This window comes from Oryctolagus cuniculus, chromosome 7 (assembly GCF_051225735.1).
Source record: "Oryctolagus cuniculus isolate XC-2025 breed Fujian yellow rabbit chromosome 7, ASM5122573v1, whole genome shotgun sequence".
NCBI classification, from domain to species: Eukaryota; Metazoa; Chordata; class Mammalia; order Lagomorpha; family Leporidae; genus Oryctolagus; species Oryctolagus cuniculus.
Window position 1 is genome coordinate 38,208,393 of NC_142873.1, and position 17,321 is coordinate 38,225,713.

At 58.7% G+C, this 17,321-nt stretch overlaps 3 protein-coding genes across 21 annotated transcripts; 1 reads left to right on the forward strand and 2 right to left on the reverse strand.

Annotated features, from left to right (window-relative positions):
• Positions 1-109: 109 nt before the first annotated feature.
• B4GALT3 (beta-1,4-galactosyltransferase 3) lies at positions 110-6,693 on the forward strand. Of its 10 annotated transcripts, none has more exons than XM_051858453.3 (9): positions 110-240; positions 472-597; positions 1,113-1,258; positions 1,553-1,849; positions 2,341-2,576; positions 3,787-3,977; positions 4,098-4,220; positions 5,699-5,803; positions 5,905-6,693. In XM_051858453.3, exons 4-9 carry the CDS (start codon positions 1,588-1,590, stop codon positions 6,176-6,178), a joined length of 1,191 nt encoding a protein of 396 aa, XP_051714413.1. In that variant the 5' UTR covers positions 110-240; positions 472-597; positions 1,113-1,258; positions 1,553-1,587; the 3' UTR covers positions 6,179-6,693. The 10 variants fall into 10 exon arrangements, with proteins under 10 accessions (XP_051714413.1, XP_089155821.1, XP_051714411.1 ...); XM_089299695.1 differs by having other exon boundaries at positions 1,576-1,849; positions 5,884-6,693; XM_051858451.3 differs by having other exon boundaries at positions 1,576-1,849.
• A 93-nt stretch (positions 6,694-6,786) lies between these two features.
• Positions 6,787-10,570, reverse strand: PPOX (protoporphyrinogen oxidase). 8 transcript variants are annotated; one of them, XM_002715254.6, is made up of 13 exons: positions 10,208-10,570; positions 10,021-10,115; positions 9,751-9,885; positions 9,495-9,610; positions 9,216-9,348; positions 8,776-8,920; positions 8,470-8,660; positions 7,980-8,040; positions 7,684-7,802; positions 7,493-7,603; positions 7,244-7,393; positions 7,073-7,115; positions 6,787-6,957 (listed from the first exon to the last, which is right to left on the reverse strand). In XM_002715254.6, the coding sequence occupies exons 2-13, from the start codon at positions 10,105-10,107 to the stop codon at positions 6,809-6,811; spliced, it is 1,440 nt and encodes a 479-aa protein (XP_002715300.3). In that variant the 5' UTR covers positions 10,108-10,115; positions 10,208-10,570; the 3' UTR covers positions 6,787-6,808. The 8 variants fall into 8 exon arrangements, with proteins under 8 accessions (XP_002715300.3, XP_069933550.1, XP_069933549.1 ...); XM_070077449.2 differs by having other exon boundaries at positions 8,776-8,939; positions 9,495-9,626; positions 10,208-10,525; XM_070077448.2 differs by having other exon boundaries at positions 8,776-8,939; positions 10,208-10,513.
• A 707-nt stretch (positions 10,571-11,277) lies between these two features.
• Positions 11,278-17,280, reverse strand: USP21 (ubiquitin specific peptidase 21). Of its 3 annotated transcripts, none has more exons than XR_016210469.1 (13): positions 17,032-17,232; positions 15,584-16,204; positions 14,824-14,883; positions 14,546-14,666; positions 14,222-14,333; positions 13,902-14,057; positions 13,360-13,424; positions 13,061-13,105; positions 12,724-12,810; positions 12,375-12,453; positions 12,047-12,154; positions 11,853-11,967; positions 11,278-11,650 (listed from the first exon to the last, which is right to left on the reverse strand). XR_016210469.1 is itself a non-coding variant. In XM_008264193.4 (13 exons), the coding sequence occupies exons 2-13, from the start codon at positions 16,181-16,183 to the stop codon at positions 11,560-11,562; spliced, it is 1,698 nt and encodes a 565-aa protein (XP_008262415.2). In that variant the 5' UTR covers positions 16,184-16,204; positions 17,032-17,280; the 3' UTR covers positions 11,278-11,559. The 3 variants fall into 3 exon arrangements, 2 of the variants coding, with proteins under 2 accessions (XP_008262415.2, XP_002715234.2); XM_008264193.4 differs by having other exon boundaries at positions 13,002-13,105; positions 17,032-17,280; XM_002715188.6 differs by having other exon boundaries at positions 13,002-13,105; positions 16,808-17,210.
• Between the last annotated feature and the right edge of the window lie 41 nt (positions 17,281-17,321).

Consider the following 17,321-nt stretch of genomic DNA (forward strand, 5'->3'; position numbering starts at 1 on the left):
CAGGCCCCTTCCGGCCTCCAGTTTCACCACAACTGACTAGAGCCGGCGGACGAGCCCCTGGGGTCCCAAGCACCATACTATCAAGTGCAGGGACCCCGAGCTGGGCCGGCCCAGGAGGCTCCGCCCGCAGTCCCGCCCCGTGACGCGAGGCCCCGCCCACAGCGCCCGCTTCCAATATGGCGGTAGCGAACCCTGCCCGGCTGTCGGGGTGGCGGTGACGACTGGGAAGCAGAAACCGAGGTGCGTGGGCTGGGGACGGTGGAGGGAGAGGCCCCGGAGAAACGTCTGGGAGGTCAGGAGGGTGAGAAGTTTCAGCTAAGGGCTGGAGCCAAGCTTAAGCAGGGACGGGGTCTCAGATGGAAGTCTGCACTGGGGCCGGGTGGGCTCACACTGCAAGGTAGGGCAAATGCAAAGAGGAGACGGGCAGGGGAGAGATGTGCTTCGGTCCGACTGGGTTCTAACCCCCTGCAGAGCGCTGACCACGCCCCTCCAGGTGAGCCCGCCCAGGTACCCCCGGCCGCCGCTGCCTTGGCCCTCCCTCTCTCCGCTTCTCCTTGAGCAGTTCCGCTCTCTCCACCCGGCCGGGACCGGGGAAAGGTAGGGAAGGTAGAGGACGCCACCCCCACCCTGCTCCCCGCCGCACTCTGGGGCTGATTGCGTGTAGGTCCCAGGTGGTCACGCACGCTGCACCTGCGGAGCAGGTTCCCCGGCGTGTGAAGAACGGAAGGAGCCTGTTTTCCTCTTCACCCTGGCTTCTCCTGAGGCTGCTCCACAGCCCCCTCGTGACCGTCTCGCCCCTCATATGGTTTTTCGATCCGGGGCAGAGGGGAAGGTGGGCAGCAGTGTCTCCAGGAGCTGCCTCGTCCGCAGCCCTCAGACAAGTCCGTCTTGTTGGAGTGGGGGTAGGGACGGTTAAGTATGGACCGGACAGTGTGGCACTATGGCTGCAGGATAGCCTGGGACAGGTTGGGGGGAAGGCGAGTTCATCATCTGCTCTCCTGCTTTCTTCCCAGTCACTTTCCCTCGCTTTCCCTGCTGGGAGACCGCCTGCCCCTTCTTTCTGATCTCTGCCCATGCAGGTGGCTGGTTATCCTTAACCACTTCTCTTCCAGCTGGTCCAGGGTTCGCTGGTGAAGCGCTGGATGGAGCCTTCCTCTGTCCTCTGTGACGTTTCCAATTTTAGATAATGCCTCACATCTCCGCTCCCCGGGGCCCTCCTGGAGTCCCCATGACCCTGAAGACGACAGCCTGAACATAGGTAAGTCTATCTTTGCCCCCTCTACAGTCGCAAGAGGGGTTCTCCTGACACTCTTGGAAATGGATTTGGGACTGGAATGATGTAAGCATTCTTGGGGGCGGGGACTGAGTGTAGATGGTGGGAGGGGCTTGGGAGAGGTGGAGGGGAGCAGAACTGGGGGGAGTGACAGGTGGTGGTTGGGCTGTTTTCCTTGCATGACTGTACACCTGTGTGCTCCTTGTCAGCGACTTTACTCTTTACCCTGCCCGGGCACCACCCTCATCCCCATGCACTGATCTCCCTGCCCGTCCCTAGAACTCTCCTCTCTGCCTCCCCAGACCTGAGCCAGGATGTTGCGGAGGCTGCTGGAGCGGCCCTGCACGCTGGCCCTGCTTGTGGGCTCCCAGCTGGCCGTCATGATGTACCTGTCCCTGGGAGGCTTCCGGAGCCTCGGCGCCCTGTTTGGCCGAGATCAGGGGCCGACGTTTGACTATTCTCACCCCCGAGATGTCTACAGCAACCTCAGTCACCTGCCTGGGGCCCCTGGGGCGGCAGGGGGGCCGTCAGCTCCTCAAGGTCTGCCCTACTGTCCAGAACGATCTCCTCTCCTAGGTGAGTGCCAAAGGGAGGAGGAGGTGATGCACAGCACAGGCTGTGGGGACGGGCGGCCCAGGGCAGGCGTGGAGTGGCAGGACTGAATGTGACACCAGGAGAGTAAGGTACTCTGGTGGTTGGGAACGAGGTAGAGGACACGCGGAATACAGCCCGTGCTCCTGCTCTGGGTCACAGCTTTCCATAGCCTGCCCATTTATGGACTTTCTGCTCCAGGCTAGAATTATTTCCCTTGTAGATGAACCCTGGTTTAATGATTTAGTTGGAAGCCCTGTTCTCTCCCTCCCCCATTTGTAGTTTGCAACCTTGTGAGGCAGGAGGAAATAACACTAACCTAAGGGGACAGTAGGTAAGGGGCCTCAGTTGTCCCAGTGATGGGGAGCCCAAGGCTTATGAGATTTCCCAGTGAACCCCAGAACCAAGCTGCCAGGGGTAGAAGTATTCCCAGGCTTGCCCCTCCAACCCCTGAACTTGCCATTCCTTCCCAACAGTGGGTCCCGTGTCGGTGTCCTTTAGCCCAGTGCCATCGCTGGCTGAGATTGTGGCACGGAATCCCCGGGTGGAACCAGGGGGCCGGTACCGCCCTGCAGGGTGCGAGCCTCGGTCCCGGACAGCCATTATTGTGCCCCATCGTGCCCGGGAGCATCACCTGCGCCTGCTGCTCTACCACCTGCACCCTTTCCTGCAGCGCCAGCAGCTTGCTTATGGCATCTATGTCATTCACCAGGTACCTCTGAGCGCTACCCCCACCCTGGCTGTTCTGTAAGGACGTCTCAGGCAAATGCCACTTCACTCTCCGGGATCACTGGAATCATTTTAAGAAGGCAGACTGGCCGGCGCCGTGGCTCAATAGGCTAATCCTCCACCTTGCGGCGCCGGCACACCGGGTTCTAGTCCCGGTCAGGGTGCCGGATTCTGTCCCGGTTGCCCCTCTTCCAGGCCAGCTCTCTGCTATGGCCAGGGAGTGCAGTGGAGGATGGCCCAGGTGCTTGGGCCCTGCACCCCATGGGAGACCAGGAAAAGCACCTGGATCCTGGCTCCTGCCATCGGATCAGCGCGGTGCGCCGGCTGCAGCGGCGGCCATTGGAGGGTGAACCAACGGCAAAGGAAGACCTTTCTCTCTGTCTCTCTCTCTCACTGTCCACTCTGCCTGTCAAAAATAAAAATAATAATAATAAAAAAAAAAAAAAAAAGAAGGCAGACTGTCAAATGTGGAGAAGTACCTGGCACTGCTCCTCCAAACTTGTTAGTCTCACACTTAACCCTGCTTAGGGCATCCCCGCTGCCCGTACCTTTCTATGATTTTTAGACTAACCTGTGCAAATTTGGAATTGGCAGATTTGGTCTAAAATTCTAGTTCTGCCATTTGTGACCTTGAGCAAGATACTGAACCCTCTAAGAAGAGGCAAAGAGCAGTAACTTTTTTTTTTTTTTTTTTTGACAGGCGGAGTTAGTGAGAGAGAGAGAGAGAAAGGTCTTCCTTCCATTGGTTCACCCCCTAAATGGCTGCCACGGCCGGCACACTGTGCCAATCCAAAGCCAGGAGCCAGGTGCTTCCTTCTGGTCTCCCATGTGGGTGTAGGGCCCAAGCACTTGGGCCATCCTCCACTGCCCTCCCGAGCCACAGCAGAGAGCTGGACTGGAAGAGGAGCAACCAGGACAGAACCGGTGCCCCAACTGGGACTAGAACCCTGGGTGGCATCGCCATAGGTGGAGGATTAGCCTAGTGAGCCTCAGTGCCGGCCATGATTTTCACACTAGCAGTTCCACATGGTTGTTGGTGGTCAGGCACACACTGATATGCAAGAATTTGTCCAGTGACTTCTCCTTGCCCTACATTCCACTTTGCTATCCCTCTTTCCACTTTCATATATCAGGCCTCTCTTCTTAAGGCTGCCAAAGACACAGCCTGATCTCTCTCCCTTGTCATCTTTCAGGCTGGAAATGGAACATTTAACAGGGCAAAGCTGCTGAATGTTGGGGTGCGGGAGGCCCTGCGGGATGAAGAGTGGGACTGCCTATTCTTACATGACGTGGACCTCCTGCCTGAAAATGACCACAACCTGTACGTGTGTGACCCCCGTGGACCCCGCCATGTTGCTGTTGCCATGAACAAGTTTGGATACAGGTAGAGGGTGTGGCTGGGGAAGCAGGGAAACACCCCAGTGGAAGGAGGGGGACCAAGAGGATTGTGGGCAGGGATGTCTTCCCAGAAGCCTTTGGAGTGCAAGCATCTTTCTTTCCCTAGCCTCCCATACCCGCAGTACTTCGGAGGGGTCTCGGCGCTCACTCCTGACCAGTACCTGAAGATGAACGGCTTCCCCAACGAGTACTGGGGCTGGGGCGGTGAGGATGATGACATCGCTACCAGGTCAGACTTCCTGCCACCGCCTCCTTTCCTATTCCAGCCGGGTCCCTGCCCTTTGAGACCCGCCCTTGGCCATCGCCCTTCAGCCACTGACCGTTAGCTCCCTGGTCCTGCACCAAACCCATTTCTTCCCCTTAGTCTACCCAGCTCAGGCTTCGCACACTGCTGCCCACTCTGTCACCCCTCAGTCTCCCAGATCTGGTTAGTCCTACTGCTGGGAGAGGCAGTGAGATCGACAGGGAATAGCATCCTGGGTTTCTGAGCTGGAAAGGAGCTTGGGACAGTTTAGTCCTGCCTTCTGCTAGCATTGCTTCCAGACCACTTCCTGAGGGATGGGGGAAATGGCTGTGCTCCATGTAGCCCAGAATCACTTTAAAAACAAAAGGCCTTGCCATTGGCGGGATGCCAACTCTGCTTTTTTAGCATGTGAAACATTCTAACCTTCAGCCTCAGCTGACCTAGATTCATGTCTGTGGTGTGAATACTGGGGCTTGGTATGCTGGAGCCACTGCCTGCCCTGCCTCTGTGTCCTCTGGGAGGACACCCGACGTGAAGATGTGGATTCCCATCCTCTGTTTGTATGTAAAGCACCCAGCAAATGCTAAATGGATGCATTCTTTTGGTTCCCAGCCAGGCTGCCTTCATTCCTTGCTTCTGTGCTTCAAGAATTGGGGCTTATTTCACTTAAGTCTTGATTATCTGGTTCTACCCTCTTTTTAAAAATTTTCTTTTTAAAGTGTGTTTATTTTTATGTACTTGAAAGGCAGAGCACACACACACACACAGACAGAATCTTCTGTTCACTGGTTCACCCCCCTGGGCCAGGTCAAAAGCAGAAGCCCACAATGCCATCTGGGTCTCCCACATGGGTGGCAGGGACCCAAGCACTTCAGCCATCTCTTGCTGACTTCCATTAGCAGGAAGCTGGATTGGAAGCAGAGTACCTGGAACTTGAACTTGAACTCCAATATGAGATGAGGGATATGGGATGCAGGCATCCAAGCAGCTGCTTAACCTACTGCATCACAATGCCACCCACCCCTCATTTTTTTAACACAGGGCCTAGGGGGGCAGGAGTTGGGGTCGCTCAGTCACTATTCCAAATAAGAATTGCCGAGCGTGGGTCAGCAACTCCCAGTCTTGTCCGATCCTTTTCCCAAAATGGCCTCTCCTGGGAGCTGCTCTGGAAGCAAAGTTAGGAGGTGCAGACCTAGCTCTGCCAGCTGTTTACAAGGCCCCAGGAGCCTGGCACTGGGTCCGGAGGACTCAGAGACATCAGCCTTTATATTTTCTTTGGCCATTTCCTTCCATTTGACCTCCCTCCTCCCAGTTCCTGATAGCTTTTTCACCTAACTAGAAACAGCTGTTCTTTCTGGACAGAAACGTGCAATCCCTTCCTTGCCGGCCTTAGCTCCTGTCGTTTACCTGTCGGCAACTTTCCTCCACTCGAATCCTCTAAGAGCCACTCGCTTTCCCCACAGGGTGCGCCTGGCTGGCATGAAGATCTCTCGGCCCCCGACTTCCGTAGGACACTATAAGATGGTGAAGCACCGAGGAGACAAGGGCAACGAGGAAAACCCCCACAGGTAGGGAGGGTGGACCGGTCCTCGGGGCTCTGTGGCCCTGGACAGGAGATTCCTAAAGGTTCTTCCTTTCTGGGACTTAGTCTCCAACCTCTGACCCTCAGATTTGACCTCCTGGTCCGTACCCAGAATTCCTGGACACAAGATGGGATGAACTCACTGACATACCGATTGCTGGCTCGAGAGTTGGGTCCTCTCTACACCAACGTCACCGCAGACATTGGGACTGACCCTCGGGGTCCCCAGGCCCCCGCTGGTCCCCGTTACCCACCTGGTTCCTCCCAGGCCTTCCGTCAAGAGATGCTGCAGCGCCGGCCCCCAGTCAGGCCTGGACCTCTACCTACTGCCAACCACACAGCTCCCCGTGGCTCACACTGACCCCTCCCTCGTGCCCACCTGAATCATGAAACTGAATCCAAGGGGGGGTGTCTCCCCGCCCTCAGGTCCTTGCTGCTCCTGGAGGGATGTGAGGACCCTGCACGCTAGTGCTACACTGGGGGCCGGGAGCCTCTCCTCACTGCTGGGCTGGAGCTGGGCTCCTCTAGACCTGGGGGTCCCTCTTTCTAGGATCACCTGCCAGGACTTATGACTGTGAATCATTGCTGTCATGATTTTAAGTGACAACTCCCGGGGGTCCCCTGCCCCTGGGGTAGGAGCAGGGCTGGACCCCAAGCCCCTTCTTCTTCCGTGGAGAACACTCTCCTCCATGAGTGATCTGGCTTCTCCTGGGACCTCTGTGAATATTTATTCTATTTATGGTTCCTGGGAAGTTGGTTGGTGAAGGAGGCCCCTCCCTCGGCACTTTCTGCCTTGCTGGAGCAGCTCCCTCTTCTGGTCCTGGCTCAGGGGGCTGGGATTTTGATATATTTTCTAATAAAGGACTTTGTCTCGCCTCTGCTCCCGCTTTCTGCCTCCCAGGCATACTCTGCCTCTCTCTGTCCCTCTCTGTCCTTATGCCCTTTGGGGACAGAACAGCCAGACCAAGCTAAGTTGCAGGAACCTTTATTTTCATGAGTGGGAGTCAGGTTCTGTGCCCAGGACACTGGCTGCCGCCTGGCGCCCACTCTCTATGCAGTCATTGACGGCAACCCCCTCGTAGGAGGCTCCAGCCAGCGTCAGGGGCAGCCTCTGAGCAGCCAGGAATTGCATGGCTGACTCTGGAAGGAAAGGAGGCAAGGAACGTTATGGCTGGGAGGGGGATAAGGAACATTATGGCTGGGGGGGGGTCTGGTTTCCGTGGCCCTCCTCAGCCCAGCTGCTGTCCCAACTCACCCAGTTTTTGCCAGTGGCCTACTGTATACTGCGGGATGCAGTTCTGGGGAGAGAGGAGAGGATGCAGGGGAAAGTTTATTATTGAGGTCCCAGGCCTTGGTTGGCATACAGGAGCAAACACACCAGGCCCTGCCTTCGACGGGGAGCTGAGGGGAATTTACGCCGACCCACCTTGAGCAGATGAACCAAGCAGTGACTCGGTGGCTCCTTCAGCCCTAGCTGTGTGGCAGCTGCTTCCTGTGCCTGCTGTTGGAACAGCTCCTGAGGTAAGACACGGCCGCTGGCCTCTAGCGTCTGTAACCAGGAACCTCCCAGCATCACCTAGAGAGGGAACACAGCGCTGACCAGCCCGGCCTGGCCTGCACTTGGGCATAGGGGAGCCCTTTGGAAATACCACTGGACAAAGTTTTCTTCTCTCACGGTCACTCGGAGGCCAGGGGGAGACCCATCCTGCTCAGGGAAAGCAACTGAGTCATATACGATTCCCAGGACCCCCGGGTCTTCTGAGGATGGCACCAAATGTCCAAATCCCTGCAGGGGAGGAAATGCATGGGTCAGGAAGGAAGGGCTCCTCCTGGAGCCCGGGGCCCCCCTGCTCCTCTCCGTCGTACCTGCACCGGCAGATGTGCTCCGCGATACTGCAGGTTCACCACTGCTACTGACACGGCAGTGATGGTGCTCAGGACACGAGCCAGAGGCGCAGCCTCAGCGGGCAGCAGCTTGCTCAGCGCTGGACGAGACCAGGGAGAGGCCTGGTTTCAGGAGGAGTCCCTACTGCAATTTCTTCAACCCTCTGGGATTAGACACCCATAGGGATGGCCAGTTTGGGGTGGGGGTGGCCCTGTCCCAGGAAAGTACAGCTATTTCCTGTGCCGGTTGGAGAAGGGGAAGATGGCAACCCGGTTACCTGGAGCTGGGATGGCACTAATAATATGGTCAGCCTCCAGACTGCTGTCCCCGAGAGACACCTGAGGCGACAAACCATGTGAGAGACAAGAGGAGATAATGAGAATTTTATGGGTAAACAGATTTTAGCTGCCTCACTCAATTTCCAATGCAGTCAAGTGGCAGGAGAGACTGGGTGCTGACGCAGGATGAAGAGATGGAATGACTGTATAGTCTGCACAGAAACCACGCCTCTCTACACCGTGGGGGGTGGGCCAGAGAGCGCCAGCAGCTGCCTGAACTCATCAGCCAAGCTGCGTGGTTTCTTCCCCAGCCCTGAGCCACTTACAAGCTCTGCTTCTAACCGCAGACCTGCATCAAAGGGATTCACAAAGTATGTCTAAGCAGCTCCCGAGGCAGGAAGACAATGAGTGACCCCAGTCCCGTCAACCCTGGCCCAGTGAAACCACTCAGACACAGGCTGAGACAGCTTTATCAGCGAGCTCTCCTACCTTCCAGCGCCCTCCTGCCTGCAGGCTGAGCCCACAGACTGGCTGGCCTCTGAGAACCTGGACCCCTCTACTAGTCAGGTGGGTGTCAAGGGCCTGGGGCAACATCTCCAGTCCACCGCGGAGTGACCACTGGCTCCAGCGTTCAGCCCGGGCTTGGCGAATGAGTGCTGAGTCTGGCGGTGGACTTTGCCCTACAGAGGAAAAAAAAAAAAAAGAACCATGAAGATAGTAGCACCTACGGCCATCCCAGTCCCTCACCTTGGCAGTCCTTAATGGCTTCACCCTTTAAAGCAATGCGCCCCTCACCTGCCCCCAGCAGCAGCCCCAGTAATATGGAACGATGGGTCTGCTCAGCTTGGAAGAGGCTGGGAAAGCAGGACCTGATGCTGAGCTCACGGCTGTTGCCCGCAAACACTCCGCGGCAGAGACTGTCCATGGCTAGAGACGCCACCTTAAGGGTGAGACTGGAACTGAGAGGCCAAGGAATAAGCTGCGCTGACTGATTTCCACTGCCCCTGCTCGGTGGGGCCTGGGGGTGGGTGGGGTTTGAGTTGGAGGGCACCCCGCCCCCCACAACTGAAGGGTGGGAAGAAAGCGGAAGCATCCACTCCCTACACTGCTTTGGGATCTATTGGGGGTGGGCAGAAGAAAAGTGGGCATCCCCAAATGGTACAGAGGAGCCCCTACAGGCCAAGTTTCAGTAGGGGTGGGGCTCTGCAGTAGGTTGGGGCTTCGCGCAGTGTCACCTCAGGTCCAAGACGGCGCTGGACAAAACTGTGCACGGTCTCATCAGGCTCTTTGCCCCGGGGCTTGATCAGCTCCCTTAGCCCAGCCCAAAACAGAGGTTTGGAGAAAGGGGGTGAAGGGCGCAGGAGCCCCCTGCATGGAGGAAGGCACAGTGAGGAGGGGGCTCCTGAGTTACAGCCCCCCCCCCCAAAGCCCAGCTCCAGAGGGTCGACAGGAAGATGAAGAAATGAAGGAATCGAGGGTAGGTGCAAAGTAGGATGAGGAGGCGACCCTGTTACCTGAAGCCAGTGGGTAGGGCGTGCAGAGCGCCGCCTACATACAGGAACCTGTTCTGGGCAGCTGGATGGTCTCCCCGGACAGGCAACACTTCCGAGTCCAAGCCAAGCTCGGAAACCTACTCTCCACACGCCCTCAGGAAGAGGAGAAACTAAGCAAAGGTCTCACCCAACGACACAGTCGCCGTCCCCTCAACGCGATCCCCTGGTGAGAGCCCCCTCCACAACCTGGCTCCTCGGCACTCCGCAGGCCTCTCACCATGAGCAGGGTCCGGGCTCCCAGCGCTCCCGCCGGCCGAATCCCCCGAGGTCCAAGTTCAAAGACTGCACCACCCGGCCCTCGGACTGAGCGGATCCAGCCTCCCAGACGCTCGCTGCCCTCCACCAGGACCACCTGGCAAAGAGAAGGAGCCACTGCTGCATGCCTGCAGTTGTGCGGAAAGAGGCGGGCCAGGGGCCACCCAGCTTTGGTTGGAAGTGAAGAAGAGTTACCAAATGAGGTTCCCTCTGGAACGGGTGGGGCACTCACCTTAGGGGGACGCGGGGCCCGGCTCAGGTGGTAGCTGGCGGCCAAGCCGCTGATGCCTCCGCCCAGCACGACCACGGTCCGACCCATTGGGAAGCCTGGGAGCAGGGGGCGAAAAGGACAGGCAGATCGGAGAGCGCCCCGCGTCCCAGAGGCCCCGCCGGCTCCGCGTTCCACCCCGGCCACTCACTGCTTCTGGAGAAGCCAAGGCAGCTCGCGCGGATGGGCTAGTGCAACGGTGAGATCCCCGCTCAGGGGCCAGGACTCGTCAACGAGAGGTAGGGGAACGTGAGGCGGTGGAAATCGTGAGACTTCACCCCGCCGGGTGTTCCGCTGAGTGGCTGATAAGGGCCACACCTACACTATCTGCCTTCGCAGGGGTCGAACGGCGGTCTGCCGGCCCGAGCGTGGGGGCGCTCTGCCTCCCCACACCTCACCCGGCCAACAAGTGCTTCCAGACCGCCACTCCCCCGCCCCCAAAACCTTCGGCCCCTCCGACTCTCCGTCCACTCTATTCTCGCGGCACGCGTCTGACTCTACTCTTCCTGCCTCTGGATTGGTGGGTCCTGAAGGCCCCGGATCACATTCACCAATGAAAACACTGAACGGGCGGTGACTCCGCCCAGCGGAGCGACGGCAGCCTAAGAGGCCGCCCAGTGGAACTGGAGGTTAACTGCTTCAGTGCCAAATGGGAGCGAGCAGTCGTGACCGGCCCTGCCCGTCCCAGGGCCCGCGCAGAATCCTGCAGCTCGCATTCTCCAGTTCAGGCGTCCCAGGCCCAGATAAGGGCGAGAGCCCTGGAGGCAGGGCCTCGTGAGGTTTGGTTGTAGGGAAAATAGATGGAGACACTGGAGGCAGTCCGCGGGGAGGCGGCTCCACAAACAGCTTCTTGATGTTAGCAACAGATGGGGCCTACGGGAGCTAGGGCCGCCCGGCAACGTACTATGTTTGTCAACAGGGGTTCTTGGGTGTCTCGCCCTCCAGGGGCAGCCCCCATGGCCGGCGAAACCCGCGGCCCCAGTGCCTGCATTCCCTTTTCTGGCCTCCTCGGAGTTTTCCTTCTTCCAATACAAAACCTTCACTGCTCAGGCACACATGTCCGGGTCCACGCCCCCCGCCCCCACCCCGCGACCCTTCCCCTTGGACTTTGAGCACCCCCTCCCCCCATCTGTTCAGAGAGAGAACTGGGTCCCAACAAGATCCCCGGGCCCAATTCATTCACCTCCATCCACTAGGCACAAATGCAACTATGGACATCACTTTTTCTTAATAAATTTATTCACAAAAAAGTGAGTTTGCAGAGGGTCTGGGGGCTGTACATGGGCCGGGGCCTGGTGAGCTCTGTACAGGGGGCTGGGAGACAAGGGAGCCTCCAGGTTGGAAGGGTACTTTTTAATAAAAAAAATAACGGGAGCTACAGCCACCCCCTCCCCCCCTCCCTGATTAAAAAGACACAAAAATAGACGTCTCTGAGGTAAATGGGAAGCCTGGGGCTGAAGGGTGTTGAAAGGGTTTCACAGGTGCCAGGGCTTAAAGGGACCGTCACAGGCACCGGGGCGGCTCCTGCATCAGTTGGTAGAACAGCACGTAGCCCTCACTGGATGCCACCTGGTTTTCACTGACAGGGGAGACACTAGGAAGGGAGATGGGGAGAGAGGCTTGTCACCAGCCTTGTAGAGTCCCTCCTCCCCACTAGACAACCCCAGGGCATCCAGGGAGCGCTCAGGAGAGACCCCAGCTCGCCTGTCCCCAGGCACTCTGCTCCCGTGGGCCTCACGGCAGGGTGTCAGGGCTGCAGCAGGAACGGGCGGGAGTCAAGAGGAGGCTGTTCTCACCGAGAGTCATTGTAGACATGCCAACCAGTCTGGCACCGGCACAGGGCTGTGTAGTGGCCATAGTGGACGCTGCCCGAGTGGTTGCAAAGGGCATACAGCTGGTATACAGGGCTTCCTGAGGGGTTGGAGAACTCCTTAGAACAGTGCAGTGCCCCCTTCTCAGGGTTCCATGGGGCCTTCCCCACCAGACTCACCGGCTTTGTCACTGGCAAAGTCCCCTAGGCTCAGTCGCTGCAGCGGGAAGTCTACACCTACTGAACTTTTCTTGATGGAGCCTCGGGAGGTGGAAAATCGATTCAGATCTAAGCCCTGGTTAAGGAGCATTGGGAGGCGGGGGGATCTCTAGAGGGGACTGGGCCTGAATAGTGTCCTCTCCCCTCCCCCGACCCATACTGGGCGCCCTGGAAGGAAGGCTGGGGGTTAGGCTTTTCCTAAGGAGACCTCAGCTCCCCGTGGCCAGCCTCTGCAAGAGAACGCAGGGGAGATAGCCTAAGAGAAATAAGAAACTGAGGATTAGGATACGGAGCACGAGGATTCGGGGGAACCTCTGCACTGTCAGCTTTTTGGTACTCCGCGTTTTCTGCCGACACCGGTCACACACCTGAATAAACGCCAAATGGTGTTAGGTTGATGCGCTCCTCCCCCCAGGCGGCTCCAGCGCAGTCCACTCTCAAATGTGGTGTGCTCCCCGTTGCTGCCGTAACCCCGGCCGCACCCCCTTGCCCTAGGAGCACCAGGCCGTGTACCAGAGGCTCCAACACAAGCCCAGACATGTGAGTTCTTCCCACACTAAGGCATCTCGCGGTCCCTTTTCCCCAGGAGGCCCCCTCCTGTCCCACCCTTGTTACATCCCTTGTGAACCCCCACATACTGGGGCGTTCTCCAATTCTAGCTCTTCTTCCTTGGTGAAAAGGCTGAAACAATCCCGCAGAGACACCTTGCCCCCAGCAAATCCTTTCTGCAGAGCAGGGGGCAACAGGGAAGGGAGGGTCAGTGTGGTCTCCATTTCCTTTTCGGATTCTTCTCAATCAGTCCAGCGTCAGTTCCGCTCCAGAGACCCACAGGAGTCCCGCCCGCACTCTGGAGGTGGCTAGGGCCGGGTCACAGAACCCCCGTCCCATCCACCCCTGGCATCCTCTGGAATCCCACCTTGGGGATGGGCAGGGACAGGTCACAAAAAACCTCGAAGGTCGTGGAGCGATACCCACAGGCCTGGCACTTGAGACAACTTTTCAACTGGCCCACAAACAGGTCTGGACAGAAGCAAAGGGACAGAAGAACGAGTCACTGTTGGGGGCCTGACAAGCTTTCTCTGATACCCGCCTCTTCCCTGGCCGGGTCCGTTCCCACCACCAACACTCCAAACAAACTCCCCACGCTATTTCTGGTTTCCATCACCCGGTCCTGCTCTCACCCCCCTGACAATGCCAGCTTTTCTTTCCTCTGAAGCCTGTGTACCCCTCCCCCACCCCCACTCGTGTTCCCACATTTTCCCCCCATTCCATACCCACAATCTTGCTGTCCTCTCGCTCCAGGTAACGTTTCCACATTAGGTTGGCTCGGTCATCGTCACTACCACAGATCAGGGGAAGTGGGGAGCACCCGTGAGGCAGCAGGAGCACTGGGAACCCCCAACACCACAGAGCCCTGCACGCCACCCACAACCCAGCTCCTCCCCTGGACTTCCAGGAAAAGTCAAAGGAGTCATGCTTCAAGGGACTTCTGGGGGAAATCCAAGGTGAAAGGAAAATGTACACAAGGGAACAGGCTGTCTCCCTCCACCTAGCTTCAAACCCTTCTAAGGAGCTCTGTTATAAACTGTCCCCTCCCTCCTGAGTGACGTCCCCAGCATATCTTCTGCCTCCATCTGCACCCCTCAGTCTTCCTCCCCCACGTCCTTCCTTTCACTTCTGCACTGCTTCTTAAACCATTTTGTACACTAAAGGGTTTCCCAGCCCCTGCCACTTCAGTCTGGACTAGCAGGGTTCTGTGAAGGCTGCATGTCGCTGCGGAACTCCCGGGGGTACGAGGGCAGGGACGGGCCCTTACCTTAACTCAGGCTCCTCTAGCAGCGCCCCTCCTCGGCAGGGTGGAGAGGGAGCTGGACCGTTGGCCAGGATCGGGGGAGCCCGGCGGCCTCGTCGGTTGATTTCAAGGTGTAGTCGCTCCATGAGGAGCTTCAGGAACTCTTGGGCATCCTGCTGGCTACAGCCAGACGAGAGAGTGTGGGCCACGATCCGTCCTCATCCAGACACTAGCCCTGCCCAGATGGGGTCCCCACTTGCAGGATAAAAACACCTCCAGGCCCAGAACAATACTGCCCAGGCCCCCACCTGGCCTCACCCTCAGACATGGCCAGACTCTCCCACCTGTATCCAGAGAAGGAGGGAACGTATTTCTGGAAGACGGCTCGGAATCGAGTAGGGTTCACAGCTTCGCAGGAGTCAGGGTGCCAGAGGGCTCCGATCACATCTGCAAAGGCTGTTGGGGAGGGAGTGGGAAGGGGAGCGGAAGTAAATGTCTGGAAGAGGCCAGCACTGGAAGGCTCAGATGGCAGGAAAAAAAAGCCTCTGGCAAAGCAGGCACTGGGAAAAATGGATACAGAAGTGCCCGACTAAAGGGTTGGGGGCCACCAGCACTGGCAGCCAGGGGGAGAGGGAGCTAAACGGAGGAAGCAGGAGTTGTTGCCCCACCTTCGGTGAGCTCTTGGGCCCGGCCCCCTCCAGGCACCTCTTGCCGGAAGTCCCTTCGCAGACAGAAGTCCCGAAGAGGCCGAGTGCTGCTCAGACACTGCAGCACGGCATTCAGGAAGCACTGGGGAGCGGGAGCGACACTGCCATCATCTCTCCAGACTCCACTTCCATACACCCACCCCGCCCCGCCCCCACCCCCGCTGGAGCCTGCAGGTGCCCCTCCTGCCCGCTGCCCAATACACCTCCACGTTCCTTCTAGAGGACAGAAGGGCTCTCACCGTGTTTCCCAGATTTCGGAGGCCAACGTGACCAGAGCCCAGAAGCAGCGTGTGATGAGCCTAGGAGGCGAGGGTACAATCAGCAAGTTCCCACACGCTCTACCTGGCACCTGCTGCCCACGGCCTCCCCCACCCAACATGTGCCTCTCTCACTGGGTATTCCAGTCTCCCTACCTCACTGGTCATGAGCAGTAGGCCCATCACGGCTGAATGGACCACAGACTCAGCCATGGCTGTCCCCCCTGTGCCCCATTTCCTCCTCTGCCCAGCTAGTCTGCGCTGCAGCTCCTGGGGCAACTCTCCCAGCACTGGCATTGTGGCCCAGCTGCTCCCCACCCCCACCCTGCTACCCCCAAAACCCCCTCCTGCCCCCGTGGCCCTTTCCTGCTGGCTCCAGCTGCAGTCAGTCCAGCTCACTTAGCTCAGGAAAATGGGCAACCACATTAGCTCAGATGTTCTAAGCCCGCCCCTCTTCAGCTCCAGAGACTCATTAGGCCTAGGCAGAGTCCTAGGGGAGGAGCAGCAGCAAGGGACAGGAAGCATCTGGGGACTCAAAGAAGAATTCTGAACACTTGGGTTAATTCCTTGGGAACCAAAATGGCACGCGATGCTGGAAAACCTGAAAAGGGTCTACGAGACCCTAGGAATAGGGAAGGAGAGAGTCCACTGGTGTAATGAGGGGCTGAGAAAGGAACTTAGGGAGAAGGGGATCTGGAAAGGCAAACTAGAGGCACGGGAGCATGGGCACACAAGTCCTCACCATCTTGTCATCAGAGTAGAAGGGTTCAGAGGGCCGGGCAGATACCATGTGGAAGGAGCCGTGGGAAGGAGGGGGCTCTGTCCGTATGCTGAACAGGGTGGGGGGTCCAGGAAAGCCCCCAAGACGGCGGAGAGAGGTGCTGCGTCTCAAGGTGGGTGGCTCGGGCCGGAGTGCCAGGCGGCTCAGTGCAGCCCCCAGCTCTCCAGCGCCACGGTGCCCTCCTAAGGCAATCCCCATTGGACGCAAGTCCCCACTGCTCACAGACTTGGAACGTGTTAAGTTGGTCCGGGATGGCAGAGGGAGAGCCACAGTTGGGGGTGGTGAGCCAGGCAGGGGAACCCCATGATCTGCCCGAAGGGGTCCCCTGGGACGAGGGCCCGAGGTCCGTCCCCGTCCCAGCTCCAGTTTCTTGAGCCGTTCATCTGGGGGACCTGGCCGGGGAGGCAGAGGTCGTAACATGGGGTTTGGCCCAGGGACTGGGTTGCGGCGCTCCTTGCTGCGGGCCCGAGGGGCAAATGGTAGCTTGGATCCCACTCGGGGCTGGACATTAAGAGGTGGCTCTCGGGTCCGGCCCAGGCGGTGCTCAGAGGCCTGGGGCATTGTGGATACCACAGGCTGGACCTGGGAGGAGAAGAGAGGGTGAGCATTTGGGGATGGACAGCGATGGGAACCTAAGCTACAGTCCTAGCTTCTACATGCACTGAGGGAGGAAGCGTGTCTAACCAATCAGTTACTATTTCCCCCATACCCAGCATGGTGCTTGGCACAAAGGAAATACTTAGTATCCGTCGACTAAGCAAATGAATGAATGACAGCAGCCCATGCCTTTGATCCTTTCTGTATCCTGCACCCCCTCCCTTGCAGAGAAGCCAGCGGGAGTCTCTATAGGGGTGGTCTTTAAATCATCTATAAGCTCCTAATAAGGGCTTTCATACCTGGCTAGCCAAGTGCAATGTGCCCTGGGTCACTTAGGACCTCTGGCCAGACGGGAGTGTGGATGCAAGGGTAGCTCAAAAGGCAGCATATTCCATCCTCAGCCCCGGCCCCTCCTCGTTGCAAATGAGGCAGACTAAACGGGCGACTTGCGATCCATCCCCCCCCCCCCCCAACCACTTCCAACCACTGACATGGTGTCAGGGCTCAGCGGGAGGGAGTGGTCCTGGAAGAAGGCACAACTCCTTGACCCCGAATCTCTGCACCTCTCCCACCACACCAAGGCTTTACCCGGATCCGCCCCCCTCGAGGGCAGAAAGGCCGAGGCCGCTGATTGGCTACGGGGTCCGGCGCGTATTCTCCGCGGTCGGGGAATGCTGTCCCTCCAGCCCAGTTCTCCCAGGCCCCGCTGGCTCGCCGGCACCTCTGCCTTTGTGGCGAGAGTCCTCTTGGGTCTTGGAGCAGTCTTCCCTCGGCCGTCCCCCTCCCCACGCCATAACGCCCCGGACCCGTACCTGTCCCCCGGTGAGGCGGCGGGGGAGGCCAGCTGGGGGCCAGGCCCCAGCTCAGGGCCACCCCCTATTGCCCCCGAGCAGCCCACCCGCGGGCCTGGCTGCAGCTTTAGCCGCAGCTGTTGCCCAGATCTCTCCCGCCGCAGGGGCCGCCGCCATCTTTGTTGGTCCCGCCCGGCCACCGGCCACCGGCTTCACCGTCTCTCAGAGCGCCTGCGCACCCACGCTCGGCGTCCTCCCACCCACCTCCTTGGCGCTTGCGTGGGCCCGCCCCGCTGGCTCCGCGGCCGACA

Excerpts from the sequence above, each read along its gene's own strand:
- USP21 (XM_008264193.4), bottom strand. The coding sequence starts at position 16,183 with ATGCCCCAGGCCTCTGAGCACCGCCTGGGCCGGACCCGAGAGCCACCT. Across the intron at positions 14,667-14,823 it reads TCCGAAATCTGGGAAACACG|TGCTTCCTGAATGCCGTGCT; the intron begins GTGAGAGCCCTT and ends CCCGCTCCCCAG. Across the intron at positions 11,651-11,852 it reads CATGTCTACAATGACTCTCG|TGTCTCCCCTGTCAGTGAAA; the intron begins GTGAGAACAGCC and ends CTCCCTTCCTAG.
- PPOX (XM_002715254.6), bottom strand. The coding sequence starts at position 10,107 with ATGGGTCGGACCGTGGTCGTGCTGGGCGGAGGCATCAGCGGCTTGGCC. Across the intron at positions 9,611-9,750 it reads GAGCCCGGACCCTGCTCATG|GTTTCCGAGCTTGGCTTGGA; the intron begins GTGAGAGGCCTG and ends TGTGGAGAGTAG. Across the intron at positions 7,803-7,979 it reads TAGTGCCATCCCAGCTCCAG|CGCTGAGCAAGCTGCTGCCC; the intron begins GTAACCGGGTTG and ends GGTCTCGTCCAG.
- B4GALT3 (XM_089299695.1), top strand. The coding sequence starts at position 1,588 with ATGTTGCGGAGGCTGCTGGAGCGGCCCTGCACGCTGGCCCTGCTTGTG. Across the intron at positions 2,577-3,786 it reads GCATCTATGTCATTCACCAG|GCTGGAAATGGAACATTTAA; the intron begins GTACCTCTGAGC and ends GTCATCTTTCAG. Across the intron at positions 5,804-5,883 it reads AACGAGGAAAACCCCCACAG|TCTCCAACCTCTGACCCTCA; the intron begins GTAGGGAGGGTG and ends TCTGGGACTTAG.